General features: G+C 45.9%; 1 protein-coding gene across 1 annotated transcript in view; it reads right to left on the bottom strand.

Annotated features, from left to right (window-relative positions):
- The window catches only part of mapkap1 (MAPK associated protein 1), a 99,057-nt gene that overhangs the window by 51,025 nt on the left and 32,662 nt on the right, over nt 1-15,370 (bottom strand). The window contains exon 6 of the mRNA XM_084159358.1: nt 3,957-4,133. Within this exon, the coding sequence (XP_084015484.1) occupies nt 3,957-4,133 (177 nt within the window). The remainder of the gene's footprint in view (nt 1-3,956; nt 4,134-15,370) is intronic.

A 15,370-nucleotide genomic window follows, 5' to 3' on the forward strand; every position in this document is an offset into this window, starting at 1 on the left:
TCTAACTGGGGGTAAACTACTGGGGGTAAACTGCTCTAACTGGGTGCAACCTGCTCTAACTGGAGGTAAACTACTGGGGGTAAACTGCTCTAACTGGGGGCAAACTGCTCTAACTGGGGGCAAACTGCTCTAACTGGGGGTAAACTGCTCTAACTGGGGGTAAACTACTGGGGGTAAACTGCTCTAACTGGGGGTAAACTGTTCTAACTGGGGGTAAACTGTTCTAACTGGGGGTAAACTACTGGGGGTAAACTGCTCTAACTGGGGGCAAACTGCTCTAACTGGGGGTAAACTGCTCTAACTGGGGGTAAACTGCTCTAACTGGGGGGTAAACTACTGGGGGTAAACTGCTCTAACTGGGGGTAAACTGTTCTAACTGGGGGTAAACTGTTCTAACTGGGGGTAAACTACTGGGGGTAAACTTCTCTAACTGGGGGCAAACTGCTCTAACTGGGGGTAAACTGCTCTAACTGGGGGTAAACTGCTCTAACTGGGGGTAAACTACTGGGGGTAAACTGCTGTAACTGGAGGTAAACTGCTCTAACTGGGGGTAAAATGCTCTAACTGGGGGTAAACTACTGGGGGCAACATGCTCTAACTGGGGGCAAACTGCTCTAACTGGGGCAAACTGCTCTAACTGGGGGCAAACTGCTCTAACTGGGGGTAAACTGTTCTAACTGGGGGTAAACTGTTCTAACTGGGGGTAAACTGTTCTAACTGGGGGTAAACTGCTCTAACTGGGGTAAACTGCTCTAACTGGGGGTAAACTGCTCTAACTGGGGGTAAACTGCTCTAACTGGAGGTAAACTGCTCTAACTGGGGGTAAACTGCTCTAACTGGGGGTAAACTACTGGGGGTAAACTGCTCTAACTGGGGGTAAACTGCTCTAACTGGGGGTAAACTACTGGGGGTAAACTGCTCTAACTGGGGGTAAACTACTGGGGGTAAACTGCTCTAACTGGGGGTAAACTGCTCTAACTGGGGGTAAACTACTGGGGGTAAACTGCTCTAACTGGGGGGCAAACTGCTCTAACTGGGGGTAAACTTCTCTAACTGGAGGTAAACTACTAGGGGTAAACTGCTCTAACTGGGGGTAAACTACTGGGGGTAAACTGCTCTAACTGGGGGTAAACTACTGGGGGTAAACTGCTCTAACTGGGGGTAAACTGCTCTAACTGGGGGTAAACTACTGGGGGTAAACTTTTCTAACTGGGGGTAAACTACTGGGGGTAAACTACTGGGGGTAAACTGCTCTAACTGGGGCAAACTGTTCTAACACAACACGACTTCTAAAATCTTAACTTGGACATTGACATCAGTATTGTTGAGAATGACGAGGCTAGAGCTAATCTTGGTTTGGTTCATCTCCATTTCAATCCATTCATTCACAGTTTATAGAAGTTTACACATGGTAATCTACACAAACCAGAGAAAATCACTCCTTCCTCAGCCTTTAATAAATCCCTGAAATTGATTTCAAAGAACCAAGCGAGCATTTTCCATGTAGTTCACAAAGTGACAGCGGAAAAGACGACCACATGTCGGGCTGAGGATGTGCCACTTCAGCTGTCTTAATACTCACACAGAGATGAACATCTCCTAGACCAACTCTCACACAGAGATGAACATCTCCTAGACCAACTCTCACACATAGATGAACATCTCCTAGACCAACTCTCACACAGAGATGAACATCTCCTAGACCAACTCTCACACAGAGATGAACATCTCCTAGACCAACTCTCACACAGAGATGAACATCTCCTAGACCAACTCTCACACAGAGATTAACATCTCCTAGACCAACTCTCACACAGAGATGAACATCTCCTAGACCAACTCTCACACAGAGATGAACATCTCCTAGACCAACTCTCACACAGAGATGAACATCTCCTAGACCAACTCTCACAAAGAGATTAACATCTCCTAGACCAACTCTCACACAGAGATGAACATCTCCTAGACCAACTCTCACACAGATATGAACATCTCATAGACCAACTCTCACACAGAGATGAACATCTCCTAGACCAACTCTCACACAGAGATGAACATCTCCTAGACCAACTCTCACACAGAGATGAACATCTCCTAGACCAACTCTCACACAGAGATGAACATCTCCTAGACCAACTCTCACACAGAGATGAACATCTCCTAGACCAACTCTCACACAGAGATTAACATCTCCTAGACCAACTCTCATACAGAGATTAACATCTCCTAGACCAACTCTCACACAGACATTAACATCTCCTAGACCAACTCTCACACAGAGATTAACATCTCCTAGACCAACTCTCATACAGAGATTAACATCTCCTAGTCCAACTCTCACACAGAGATGAACATCTCCTAGACCAACTCTCACACAGATATTAAAATACAACAACGCATCAAAACATCTATGTCAAAGCATATCACCTGACAATTCAGAAACAAAATCTACCTTGATAACCCCTGATAAAACCATTTCATACTTATTGGCTAGCCAATTAATTTATCCAATTCAATATATAAACAAAGTGTTTCTGAGGAGGAGGGAGAGAAAGGGGAGACTGGTTTCCAGACAGGATAAAAAGGGGGACTGGTTTCCAGACAGGATAAAAAGGGGGACTGGTTTCCAGACAAGATAAAAAGGGAGACTGGTTTCCAGACAAGGTCCTCTGCCAAAAAGGAAACCGATTCAGAGTTGAGAAATTTAGAGTGCAATACAACATACACAGAAGCTTACAGCTTGACATCTGGATTTGAATCATTGCGATTGCTGTGATGAATATTCTGGAAAATAAAAGGGAGGTGGGAGAGGAGGGGACTTAGTGATGGTGAGGTGGTTGGTTCCTTTCCTGGATTTGCGACTGACGAAATACACATTTCTCATTGGGTGGGGATAGTTGTTGTTTTTTGTGTATTGGATTTCCCTTTTTCATTTTGGCAACGCGTTCAGAATTCTTAGGCCTTTACACGTTTCCTCTGCTGAAAATAAGGAGCCTAAGAAGAAAAAATAAAATGTAGGTAAAAAGTGAAAAGCTTTGAAATTGAAAACGGCCTATAATTATAAACTGGAGGAAATGCATCATCAGAATCTGATTGTTCGTTTTAAATCAGATTGTCATTATGGATTGGTTATCGGACGGACGACGCCTTTCATTTGGACACTGCTTACAAATTGCTTGACAAACGGTCTTATTAGAAAAATACATATTGGATAAATATGCCCATCCGGTAACAGCGTTTCATCGTCACCATGTATGTGGCTCTTTGGTACGGGGCATAATAACTGTGTGTGTGTGTGTATGTATATATATATATATATATATGTGTGTGTGTGCGTGCATGCCTGCATCCAAATGTTTGTGTGTGCACAATCAACCAGTGAAGGTTTGACAGGTGGAATCTAGAGATCAAATGTATTACGAAACCTGGCTAAAATCTCATATGGTTCTGTTTTTTTTGTTTAACAGCTAATATGGAGGCCACATGTTCCTTTGTAATGTGCCCTTGGCCAGCAGTATGCTTTGCTCCAAGAAAAGCACCATGGGAATTGCATGGTGTTCGAGAGGGAATACTCCCTGAAAGGATTGCCTTGCACTGTTGCCTTCCCCCTTAACAACCTTCACTCAGAGTCTCAAGATAAAAAGTTGGTGTTGGAATCTATGGATGTCACAAATCTAGGGAACAGTTTAATATTTTATTTAAAAAATTAACATCCACGTCATCAGCACCCAGGGAGCAGTTGTTGTTGGGGGTTAAATGCCTTGCTCAAGGGCAGAACGGCAGATATTCCACTTTGCCGGCTTGGGGATTCGAACCTGCAACCTTTCAGTTACTGGCCCAACGCTCTTAACCGCTAGGCTACACGCCATGAACCCAGAACCCTAGCGTTGCTAATGCCATGCTCTACCAACTGAGCCACAGGAAGGACTATGTTATGGCTGCTTTATAGGACTTACATTCGGACAAAGAGGGACTGCTTGGCGGCCATGCCGGGGGACGAGTACTTCTCGACCAGGGCCAGAGTGCTGAAACCAAACTTGTGGATGGGCTCGTTGGAGTCCAACGGGGGGAAGTCCGTGTCAACCTCCCCGTCATCCTCTGCTATGTGGAGGCAGTACGAATTCACGTTCTCACTGGAGGAGAAAGAGAGAGGGATGAGAGAAAGAGGAAGAAGGATAGGAGAGAGAGAGGCAGGGGGTTGGGAGAGAAAGAGGGAGGATAGGAAAGAGAGATAGAGAAAATGATAGGGAGGAGAGAGAAAGAGAGAATATGAGAGAGAGAGAGAGAGAAAGATAGAGAGAGAGGGAGGACCGGAGAGAGAGAAACAGAGAATAGGAGAGAGGGAAAGGGATATGAGAGAGAGGGAAAGGGATATGAGAGAGAGAGAGAGAGAGAGAGAGAGAGAGAGAGAGAGAGAGAGAGAGAGAGAGAGAGAGAAAAGCAGGATATGAGAGGGGGGTAGGAAGGAAAGAAAGTGTCAATATTTAATATTGGTTACATCAGTGAATAAAGAATAGATCTGCTAGCAAAGTGACCGTGGAGCCATCCTCTGTTAAAGTGAAATGGAGTTCAGTGCATTTGTGTATGTACTTTTGTGTGTATGTGTGTGCGCACATTAAAACAGTCCCCACAATCCTGTCAGCAACACTTGTGTCCATAACCTCACCCCATCAACCCAACCTAAACAAGAGTCCCCTCTCTCCGCCCCCACTACACCCCCTCGTCCAATTTCTCCGCCCCCACCCCACCCCCTAAAGTCTCCTCTCTCCGCCCCCATCCCCTAGAGTCCCCTCTCTCCGCCCTATCCCCTAAAGAGTCCCCTCTCTCCGCCCCCACCCCTAAAGAGTCTCCTCTCTCCGCCCCCACTCCGCCCGAACCCCACCCCATAGTCTCCTCTGCCCCCACCCCCTAAAGAGCCCCCCCCCCACACACCCCCACCCCCTGAAGCATCCTCTTGGCATCCATTCATGGTTTCCATGAAAACCTTACAGAGGGGCTACGACCGTCCCCAGCTTTGGACCGTAACAATGACAGACACTGAACAAAACATACAGCGACACGATTTACGCCGTCGGGGCAATTAAAAGAGAGGGTAATTAAAATGGAGACAACACAGAGGGGCTTGTTCTAGTGTAGAATGGAACAACTTGGGGGGGAGGGGGGGGGGGGGGGCTCCAAAAGCCTTTCTTTCCATCACTTCAGAACCAGATTCATTCACCAAATACATTTATACATACTGCTATGTTACCTGGTGATATGGTGCTACTAGTGATATACATATTGATATGTTACCTGGTGATATAAATACTGATATGTTACCTGGTGATATACATACTGATATGTTACCTGGTGATATGGTGCTCCTAGTGATAGACAACATACTCAGAATGTTACCTGGTGATATGGTGCTGCTAGTGATAGACAACATAGTCAGAATGTTACCTGGTGATATGGTGCTCCTAGTGATAGACAACATACTCAGAATGTTACCTGGTGATATGGTGCTGCTAGTGATAGACAACATACTCAGAATGTTACCTGGTGATATGGTGCTGCTAGTGATAGACAACATACTCAGAATGTTACCTGGTGATATGGTGCTTCTAGTGATAGACAACATACTCAGAATGTTACCTGGTGATATGGTGCTGCTAGTGATAGACAACATACTCAGAATGTTACCTGGTGATATGGTGCTGCTAGTGATAGACAACATAGTCAGAATGTTACCTGGTGATATGGTGCTGCTAGTGATAGACAACATACTCAGAATGTTACCTGCTGATATGGTGCTGCTAGTGATAGACAACATACTCAGAATGTTACCTGGTGATATGGTGCTGCTAGTGATAGACAACATACTCAGAATGTTACCTGGTGATATGGTGCTGCTAGTGATAGACAACATAGTCAGAATGTTACCTGGTGATATGGTGCTCCTAGTGATAGACAACATACTCAGAATGTTACCTGGTGATATGGTGCTGCTAGTGATAGACAACATACTCAGAATGTTACCTGGTGATATGGTGCTGCTAGTGATAGACAACATACTCAGAATGTTACCTGGTGATATGGTGCTCCTAGTGATAGACAACATACTCAGAATGTTACCTGGTGATATGGTGCTGCTAGTGATAGACAACATACTCAGAATGTTACCTGGTGATATGGTGCTCCTAGTGATAGACAACATACTCAGAATGTTACCTGGTGATATGGTGCTGCTAGTGATAGACAACATACTCAGAATGTTACCTGGTGATATGGTGCTGCTAGTGATAGACAACATACTCAGAATGTTACCTGGTGATATTGTGCTTCTAGTGATAGACAACATACTCAGAATTTTACCTGGTGATATGGTGCTGCTAGTGATAGACAACATACTCAGAATGTTACCTGGTGATATGGTGCTGCTAGTGATAGACAACATACTCAGAATGTTACCAGGTGATATGGTGCTGCTAGTGATAGACAACATAGTCAGAATGTTACCTGGTGATATGGTGCTCCTAGTGATAGACAACATACTCAGAATGTTACCTGGTGATATGGTGCTGCTAGTGATAGACAACATACTCAGAATGTTACCTGGTGATATGGTGCTGCTAGTGATAGACAACATAGTCAGAATGTTACCTGGTGATATGGTGCTGCTAGTGATAGACAACATACTCAGAATGTTACCTGGTGATATGGTGCTGCTAGTGATAGACAACATAGTCAGAATGTTACCTGGTGATATGGTGCTGCTAGTGATAGACAACATAATCAGAATGTTACCTGGTGATATGGTGCTGCTAGTGATAGACAACATAGTCAGAATGTTACCTGGTGATATGATGCTGCTAGTGATAGACAACATACTCAGAATGTTACCTGGTGATATGGTGCTGCTAGTGATAGACAACATAGTCAGAATGTTACCTGGTGATATGGTGCTGCTAGTGATAGACAACATACTCAGAATGTTACCTGGTGATATGGTGCTGCTAGTGATAGACAACATACTCAGAATGTTACCTGGTGATATGGTGCTGCTAGTGATAGACAACATACTCAGAATGTTACCTGGTGATATGGTGCTGCTAGTGATAGACAACATACTCACAATGTTACCTGGTGATATGGTGCTGCTAGTGATAGACAACATTTAGATAGTTTCATTCCAAAACACTATATATCCATTTTGAGAAATGTTGATCAATTAGCTTTTATTGTTTAAGGAAATTATGAAAGAGATTGGTGTGTTTTTTCCCTATCTAATCATGGCATGGGGTTGTTCAATGACAGACATGTATTTGTTTAAAATCTATCACTTGATGGTTTCATTTCAGAGACAAATAATTTTAGGCTAAATGCTATATATCCGCCTCACTCTCAGAGAAATAAGTAGTACTGTTAGGTTTTACCCCCAGTAGTTTACCCCCAGTTAGAACCTGTAGATGTAACAAATAACTACATGTTTAATAAAGAACTGTCCAAATGATACATTTATGACATCAATATTAAAATCAAATCAAATCAAATCAAATTTTATTGGTCACATGCGCCGAATACAACAGGTGCAGACATTACAGTGAAATGCTTACTTACAGCCCTTAACCAACAGTGCATTTATTTTAAACAAAAAAAGTAAGAATAAAACAACAACAAAAAAAGTGTTGAGAAAAAAAGAGCAGAAGTAAAATAAAGTGACAGTAGGGATGCTATATATACAGGGGGGTACCGTTGCAGAGTCCATGTGCGGGGGCACCGGCTAGTTGAGGTAGTTGAGGTAATATGTACATGTGGGTAGAGTTAAAGTGACTATGCATAAATACTTAACAGAGTAGCAGCAGCGTAAAAAGGATGGGGTGGGGGGGCAGTGCAAATAGTCCGGGTAGCCATGATTAGCTGTTCAGGAGTCTTATGGCTTGGGGGTAGAAGCTGTTGAGAAGTCTTTTGGACCTAGACTTGGCACTCCGGTACCGCTTGCCGTGCGGTAGCAGAGAGAACAGTCTATGACTAGGGTGGCTGGAGTCTTTGACAATTTTGAGGGCCTTCCTCTGACACCGCCTGGTATAGAGGTCCTGGATGGCAGGAAGCTTTGCCCCAGTGATGTACTGGGCCGTACGCACTACCCTCTGTAGTGCCTTGCGGTCAGAGGCCAAGCAGTTGCCATACCAGGCGGTGATGCAACCAGTCAGGATGCTATCGATGGTGCAGCTGTAGAATTTTTTGAGGATCTGAGGACCCATGCCAAATCTTTTTAGTCTCCTGAGGGGGAATAGGCTTTGTCGTGCCCTCTTCACGACTGTCTTGGTGTGTTTGGACCATGATAGTTCGTTGGTGATGTGGACACCAAGGAACTTGAAGCTCTCAACCTGTTCCACTACAGCCCCGTCGATGAGAATGGGGGCGTGCTCAGTCCTCTTTTTTTTCCTGTAGTCCACAATCATCTCCTTTGTCTTGGTCACGTTGAGGGAGAGGTTGTTGTCCTGGCACCACACGGCAAGATCTCTGACCTCCTCCCTATAGGCTGTCTCATCGTTGTCGATGATCAGGCCTACCACTGTTGTGTCGTCGGCAAACTTAATGATGGTGTTGGAGTCGTGCCTGGCCATGCAGTCATGGGTGAACAGAGAGTACAGGAGGGGACTGAGCACGCACCCCTGAGGGGCCCCCGTGTTGAGGATCAGTGTGGCAGATGTGTTGTTACCTACCCTTACCACCTGGGGGCGGCCCGTCAGGAAGTCCAGGATCCAGTTGCAGAGGGAGGTGTTTAGTCCCAGGATCCTTAGCTTAGTGATGAGCCTAGAGGGCACTATGGTGTTGAATGCTGAGCTGTAGTCAATGAATAGCATTCTCACGTAGGTGTTCCTCTTGTCCAGGTGGGAAAGGGCAGTGTGGAGTGCGATAGAGATTGCATCATCTGTGGATCTGTTGGGGCGGTGTGCAAATTGGAGTGGGTCTAGGGTTTCTGGGATTATGCTGTTGATGTGAGCCATGACCAGTCTTTCAAAGCACTTCATGGCTACAGACGTCAGTGCTACGGGTCGGTAGTCATTTAGGCAGGTTATCTTAGAGTTCTTGGGCACGGGGACTATGGTGGTCTGCTTGAAACATGTTGGTATTACAGACTCAGTCAGGGACATGTTGAAAATGTCAGTGAAGACACTTGCCAGTTGGTCAGCACATGCTCGGAGTACACGTCCTGGTAATCCGTCTGGCCCTGCGGCCTTGTGAATGTTGACCTGCTTAAAAGTCTTACTCACATCGGCTCCGGAGAGCGTGATCACATAGTCATCCGGAACAGCTGGTGCTCTCATGCATGCTTCAGTGTTGCTTGCCTCGAAGCGAGCATAGAAGTGGTTTAGCTCGTCTGGTAGGCTTGTGTCACTGGGCAGCTTGCGGCTGTGCTTCCCTTTGTAGTCTGTAATAGTTTTCAAGCCCTGCCACATCCGACGAGCGTCAGAGCCAGTGTAGTATGATTCAATCTTAGACCTGTATTGACTCTTTGCCTGTTTGATGGTTCGTCGGAGGTCATAGCGGGATTTCTTATAAGCGTCCGGGTTAGAGTCCCGTTCCTTGAAAGCGGCAGCTCTACCCTTTAGCTCAGTGCGGATGTTTCCTGTAATCCATGGCTTCTGGTTGGGGTATGTACGTACGGTCACTGTGGGGACGACATCATCGATGCACTTATTGATGAAGCCAGTGACTGATGTGGTGTACTCCTCAATGCTGTCTGAAGAATCCCGGAACATGTTCCAGTCTGTGCTAGCAAAACAGTCCTGTAGCTTAGCATCTGCGTCATCTGACCACTTTTTTATTAACCGAATCACTGGTGCTTCCTGCTTCAGTTTTTGCTTATAAGCAGGAATCAGGAGGATAGAGTTATGGTCAGATTTGCCAAATGGAGGGCGAGGGAGAGCTTTGTATGCGTCTCTGTGTGTGGAGTAAAGGTGGTCTAGAGTTTTTTTCCCTCTGGTTGCACATTTAACATGCTGGTAGAAATTAGGTAGAACGGATTTAAGTTTCCCTGCATTAAAGTCCCCGGCCACTAGGAGCGCTGCATCTGGATGAGCGTTTTCCTGTTGATTAATGGCCTTGTACAACTCATTCAGTGCAATCTTAATGCCAGCATTGGTTTGTGGTGGTAAATAGACAGCTATGAAAAATATAGATGAAAACTCTCTTGGTAAATAGTGTGGTCTACAGCTTATCATAAGATACTCTACCTCAGGCGAGCAAAACCTCGAGACTTCCTTAGTATTTGATTTTGTGCACCAGCTGTTGTTTACAAATATACACAGACCGCCACCCCTTGTCTTACCGGAGTCAGCCGTTCTATCCTGCCGATGTAGCGTATAGCCTGCTAGCTGAATGTTATCATTGTTGTCGTTCAGCCACGACTCCGTGAAACATAAGATATTACAGTTTTTAATGTCCCGTTGGTAGGATAACCGTAATCTTAAATCGTCCATTTTATTCTCAAAAGCTTGAACGTTGGCTAATAGGATTGATGGAAGAGGCAGTTTACTCGCTCGCCGTCGGATCCTTACAAGGCACCCGGATCTGCGTCCGCGATATCTCCGTCTCTTCCTCACGCGAATGACGGGGATTTGGGCCTTGTCGGGTGTCTGTATGATATCCTTCGCGGCCGCCTCGTTGAAGAAAACATCTTCGTCCAATGCGAGGTGAGTAATCGCTGTCCTGATATCCAGAAGCTCTTTTTGGTTATAAGAGACGATGGCAGAAACATTATGTACAAAATAAATTACAAATAACGCGGAAAAACACACATAATAGTACAATTGGTTAGAGGGTTGGTTAGAGGGCTGTAAAACGGCAGCCATCTTCTCCGGCGCTGTTCAATGTTTAAAAACAATAATTCAATAGAGTAACATGAGATCTATATGTAAAACATTTACATTTGACATTTTAGTCAGTTAGCAGATGCTCATCCTGTCAGCCAGTCTGGAGGTGTTGGATCTAACAGTAAAGACATCCTGTCAGCCAGTCTAGTGGTGTTGGATCTAACAGTAAAGACATCCTGTCAGCCAGTCTAGTGGTGTTGGATCTAACAGTAAAGACATCCTGTCAGCCAGTCTAGTGGTGTTGGATCTAACAGTAAAGACATCCTGTCAGCCAGTCTAGTGGTGTTGGATCTAACAGTAAAGACATCCTGTCAGCCAGTCTGGAGGTGTTGGATCTAACAGTAAAGACATCCTGTCAGCCAGTCTAGTGGTGTTGGATCTAACAGTAAAGACATCCTGTCAGCCAGTCTAGTGGTGTTGGATCTAACAGTAAAGACATCCTGTCAGCCAGTCTGGTGGTGTTGGATCTAACAGTAAAGACATCCTGTCAGCCAGTCTAGTGGTGTTGGATCTAACAGTAAAGACATCCTGTCAGCCAGTCTGGAGGTGTTGGATCTAACAGTAAAGACATCCTGTCAGCCAGTCTGGTGGTGTTGGATCTAACAGTAAAGACATCCTGTCAGCCAGTCTAGTGGTGTTGGATCTAACAGTAAAGACATCCTGTCAGCCAGTCTAGTGGTGTTGGATCTAACAGTAAAGACATCCTGTCAGCCAGTCTGTCAGTACCTGTGCTGTGCCCTTAGAGAGAGAGAGCGAGAGAGAGAGAGAGAGAGAGAGTGAGAGAGAGAGTGGGCGCAGGTGGAGAGAGGGAGGGAGGGAGGGAGAGAGAGAGGGTGGAGAGGAGAGAGAGAGAGGGCGCAGGTGGAGAGAGAGAGAGAGAGGGTGGGGAGAGAGGGTGGGCCGGAGAGAGAGAGAGGGTGGAAAGAGAGATGTGGGGAGACAGGGGAAATCGCAATCCATCCGACAGGTCCATTTCCCCACCCTACACCGACTGTACCACAACTATCCCTACAACTCTCACTCTCTCTCTTCCATCTTCTCCCACCTCCTTCACTTTCAGTCACTCTCACAACACATTGTGTCGTATGGTTCCCTTGCTGTGCAGACACTCTCCGTTTCCCGAAAGGCGAGGACAAAGAGAAGCCTTCCTCGAGCCACAAGTTACAAGTTGTAGAGATTAGAAGGTAAATACAGAAATACACATTTTGAAACAGACTGCTTATTCTATTTGCGACCATCTAGTCTCAAGGGCCTTTGTGCCCCACCTACAGTAGTACATTTAGGAGAAACACTTCTTCCACTATAGCGCTCTTCATGAACGTAGCATATTAATTCACACAAGCTTAACAAACTGCTAACTTCATCAACACCATAGTGCCCTAAAAGCTCATCACTAAGCTAAGGACCCTGGAACTAAACACCTCCCTCTGCAACTGGATCCTGGACTTCCTGACGGGCCGACCCCAAGTGGTAAGGGGTAGGTAACAACACATCTGCCACGCTGATCCTCAACACGGGGGCCCCTCAGGGGTGCGTGCTCAGTCCCCTCCTGTACTCCCTGTTCACCCATGGTTGCATGGCCAGGCACGACTCCAACACCATCATTAAGTTTGCCGACGACACAACAGTGGTAGGCCTGATCACCGACAACGATGAGACAGCCTATAGGGAGGAGGTCAAAGACCTGGCCGTGTGGTGCCAGGATAACAACCTCTCCCTCAACGTGATCAAGACAAAGGAGATGATTGTGGACTGAGCACGCCCCCATTCTCATCGACAGGGCTGTAGTGGAACAGGTTGAGAGCTTCAAGTTCCTTGGTGTCCACATCACCAACAAACTATCATGGTACAAACACACCAAGACAGTCGTGAAGAGGGCACGACAAAGCCTATTCCCCCTCAGGAGACTGAAAAGATTTGGCATGGGTCTTCAGATCCTCAAAACATTCTATAGCTGCACCATCGAGAGCATCCTGACTGGTTGCATCACCGCCTGGTATGGCAACTGCTCGGCCTCCGACCGCAAGGCACTACATCACTGGGGCCAAGCTTCCTGCCATCCAATACCTCTATACCAGGCGGTGTCAGAGGAAGGCCTTAAAAATTGTCAAAGACTCCAGGCACGCTAGTGCAAGCAGTACCGGAGCGCCAAGTCTTGGTCCAAAAGGCTTCTTAACAGCTTCTACCCCCAAGCCATAAGACTCCTGAACAGCTAATCATGGCTACCCGCTGCTGCTCCTCTGTTTATTATCTATGCATAGTCACTTTAACTCTACCCACATGTACATATTACCTCAATTACCCTGACTAACATGTGCCCCTGCACATTGACTCTGTACCGGTACCCGCTGTATATAGCCTCCCTACTGTTATTTAATTTAATTATTTTTTACTTATCTATTTTTTACTTAACACTGCATTGTTGGTTAAGGGCTTGTAAGTAAGCATTTCACTGTAGGGTCTACACCTGTTGTATTCGGCGTATGTGGCAAATTTGATTTGATCATTTATCAGTTTTGTAAAACAACTATCACTCTACCTCATCCCTTCAGTCTTTCTTTAATCTGCAATTTGTCCCACCTTCCTTTAAATATCATAGACTTTGCATTGGAATGGTCAGTATGTGAATTTCATTATCCTTGTAAACATGCCAAGTTAATGTAGGACTTTTTAAGTTGCACCCAATATAAAGAGCGCCTTGGTATTTATTTCTAATATGAAGATTTCATTAAGAATCCCTCCAAAGAGCACCTTTGAACACAGGCGTAGCTAGCGTATAACACCTTGTAAACCCCCAGCACTCTGTTCAGTAGCTAGCGTATAACGCTTTGTAACCTATTAGCACTCTGTGTTCAGTAGCTAGCGTATAACACCTTGTAACCCCTCAGCACACTGTGTTCAGTAGCTAACGTATAACGCTTTGTAACCTATTAGCACTCTGTGTTCAGTAGCTAGCGTATAACACCTTGTAACCCCTCAGCACACAGTGTTCAGTAGCTAGCGTATAACGCTTTGTAACCTATCAGCACTCTGTGTTCAGTAGCTAGCGTATAACACCTTGTAACCCCTCAGCACACTGTGTTCAGTAGCTAGCGTATAACGCTTTGTAACCCCTCAGCACACTGTGTTCAGTAGCTAGCGTATAACGCTTTGTAACCCCTCAGCACACTGTGTTCAGTAGCTAGCGTATAACGCTTTGTAACCCATCAGCACATTGTTCAGTAGCTAGTGTATAACACCCTGTAACCCCTCAGCACACTGTGTTCAGTAGCTAGCGTATAACGCTTTGTAACCCCTCAGCACACTGTGTTCAGTAGCTAGCGTATAACGCTTTGTAACCCCTCAGCACACTGTGTTCAGTAGCTAGCGTATAACGCTTTGTAACCCCTCAGCACACTGTGTTCAGTAGCTAGCGTATAACGCTTTGTAACCCCTCAGCACACTGTGTTCAGTAGCTAGCGTATAACGCTTTGTAACCCCTCAGCACACTCTGTTCAGTAGCTAGTGTATAACGCTTTGTAACCCCTCAGCACACTGTGTTCAGTAGCTAGCGTATAACGCTTCGTAACCCCTCAGCACTCTGTGTTCAGTAGCTAGCGTATAACGCTTTGTAACCCCTCAGCACACTGTGTTCAGTAGCTAGCGTATAACGCTTTGTAACCCCTCAGCACACTGTGTTCAGTAGCTAGCGTATAACGCTTTGTAACCCCTCAGCACACTGTGTTCAGTAGCTAGCGTATAACGCTTTGTAACCCCTCAGCACACTGTGTTCAGTAGCTAGCGTATAACGCTTTGTAACCCCTCAGCACTCTGTGTTCAGTAGCTAGCGTATAACGCTTTGTAACCCCTCAGCACACTGTGTTCAGTAGCTAGCGTATAACGCTTTGTAACCCCTCAGCACACTGTGTTCAGTAGCTAGCGTATAACGCTTTGTAACCCCTCAGCACACTGTGTTCAGTAGCTAGCGTATAACGCTTTGTAACCCCTCAGCACACTGTGTTCAGTAGCTAGCGTATAACGCTTTGTAACCCCTCAGCACACTGTGTTCAGTAGCTAGCGTATAACGCTTCGTAACCCCTCAGCACTCTGTGTTCATCTAGGTACTGCATCTCCACCCCTTGTGCTCTCCACTGTCTCCAGCCTTCATCAGATCCGTTAACACAGTGGCCCGGGGCTCTTCCCTAGGGACATGGACTGCTTTAGGTGTGGGGGGGGGGGGTCAAAGGTCATGTCATTTCTACAGAGGGGAGGAGTGAGTGTACCCCCCTTATCATCCTCTATCTGTACCTCTTCTCTCCTTCTCATCTCTGCTCCTCTCTTCCTCTTCTCTGTGTGTGACAGGGCCCTCCAGGGGACCAAGGGTTCATTGCTATGCTACTCATGTCTCACCTCAACCTCCCAGCTGGGTGTTTTGATGTTGTTTTGTTACCCCCACCCCCCTCTCCCTCTCCTCTTTTGCATTCTTTCTCTGTTTCCCCTCCTCCAAAACAGTATCCACTTTCAGACTG

Source organism: Coregonus lavaretus (genome assembly GCF_964263955.1).
Source record: "Coregonus lavaretus genome assembly, chromosome: 4".
Taxonomy (NCBI): domain Eukaryota; kingdom Metazoa; phylum Chordata; class Actinopteri; order Salmoniformes; family Salmonidae; genus Coregonus; species Coregonus lavaretus.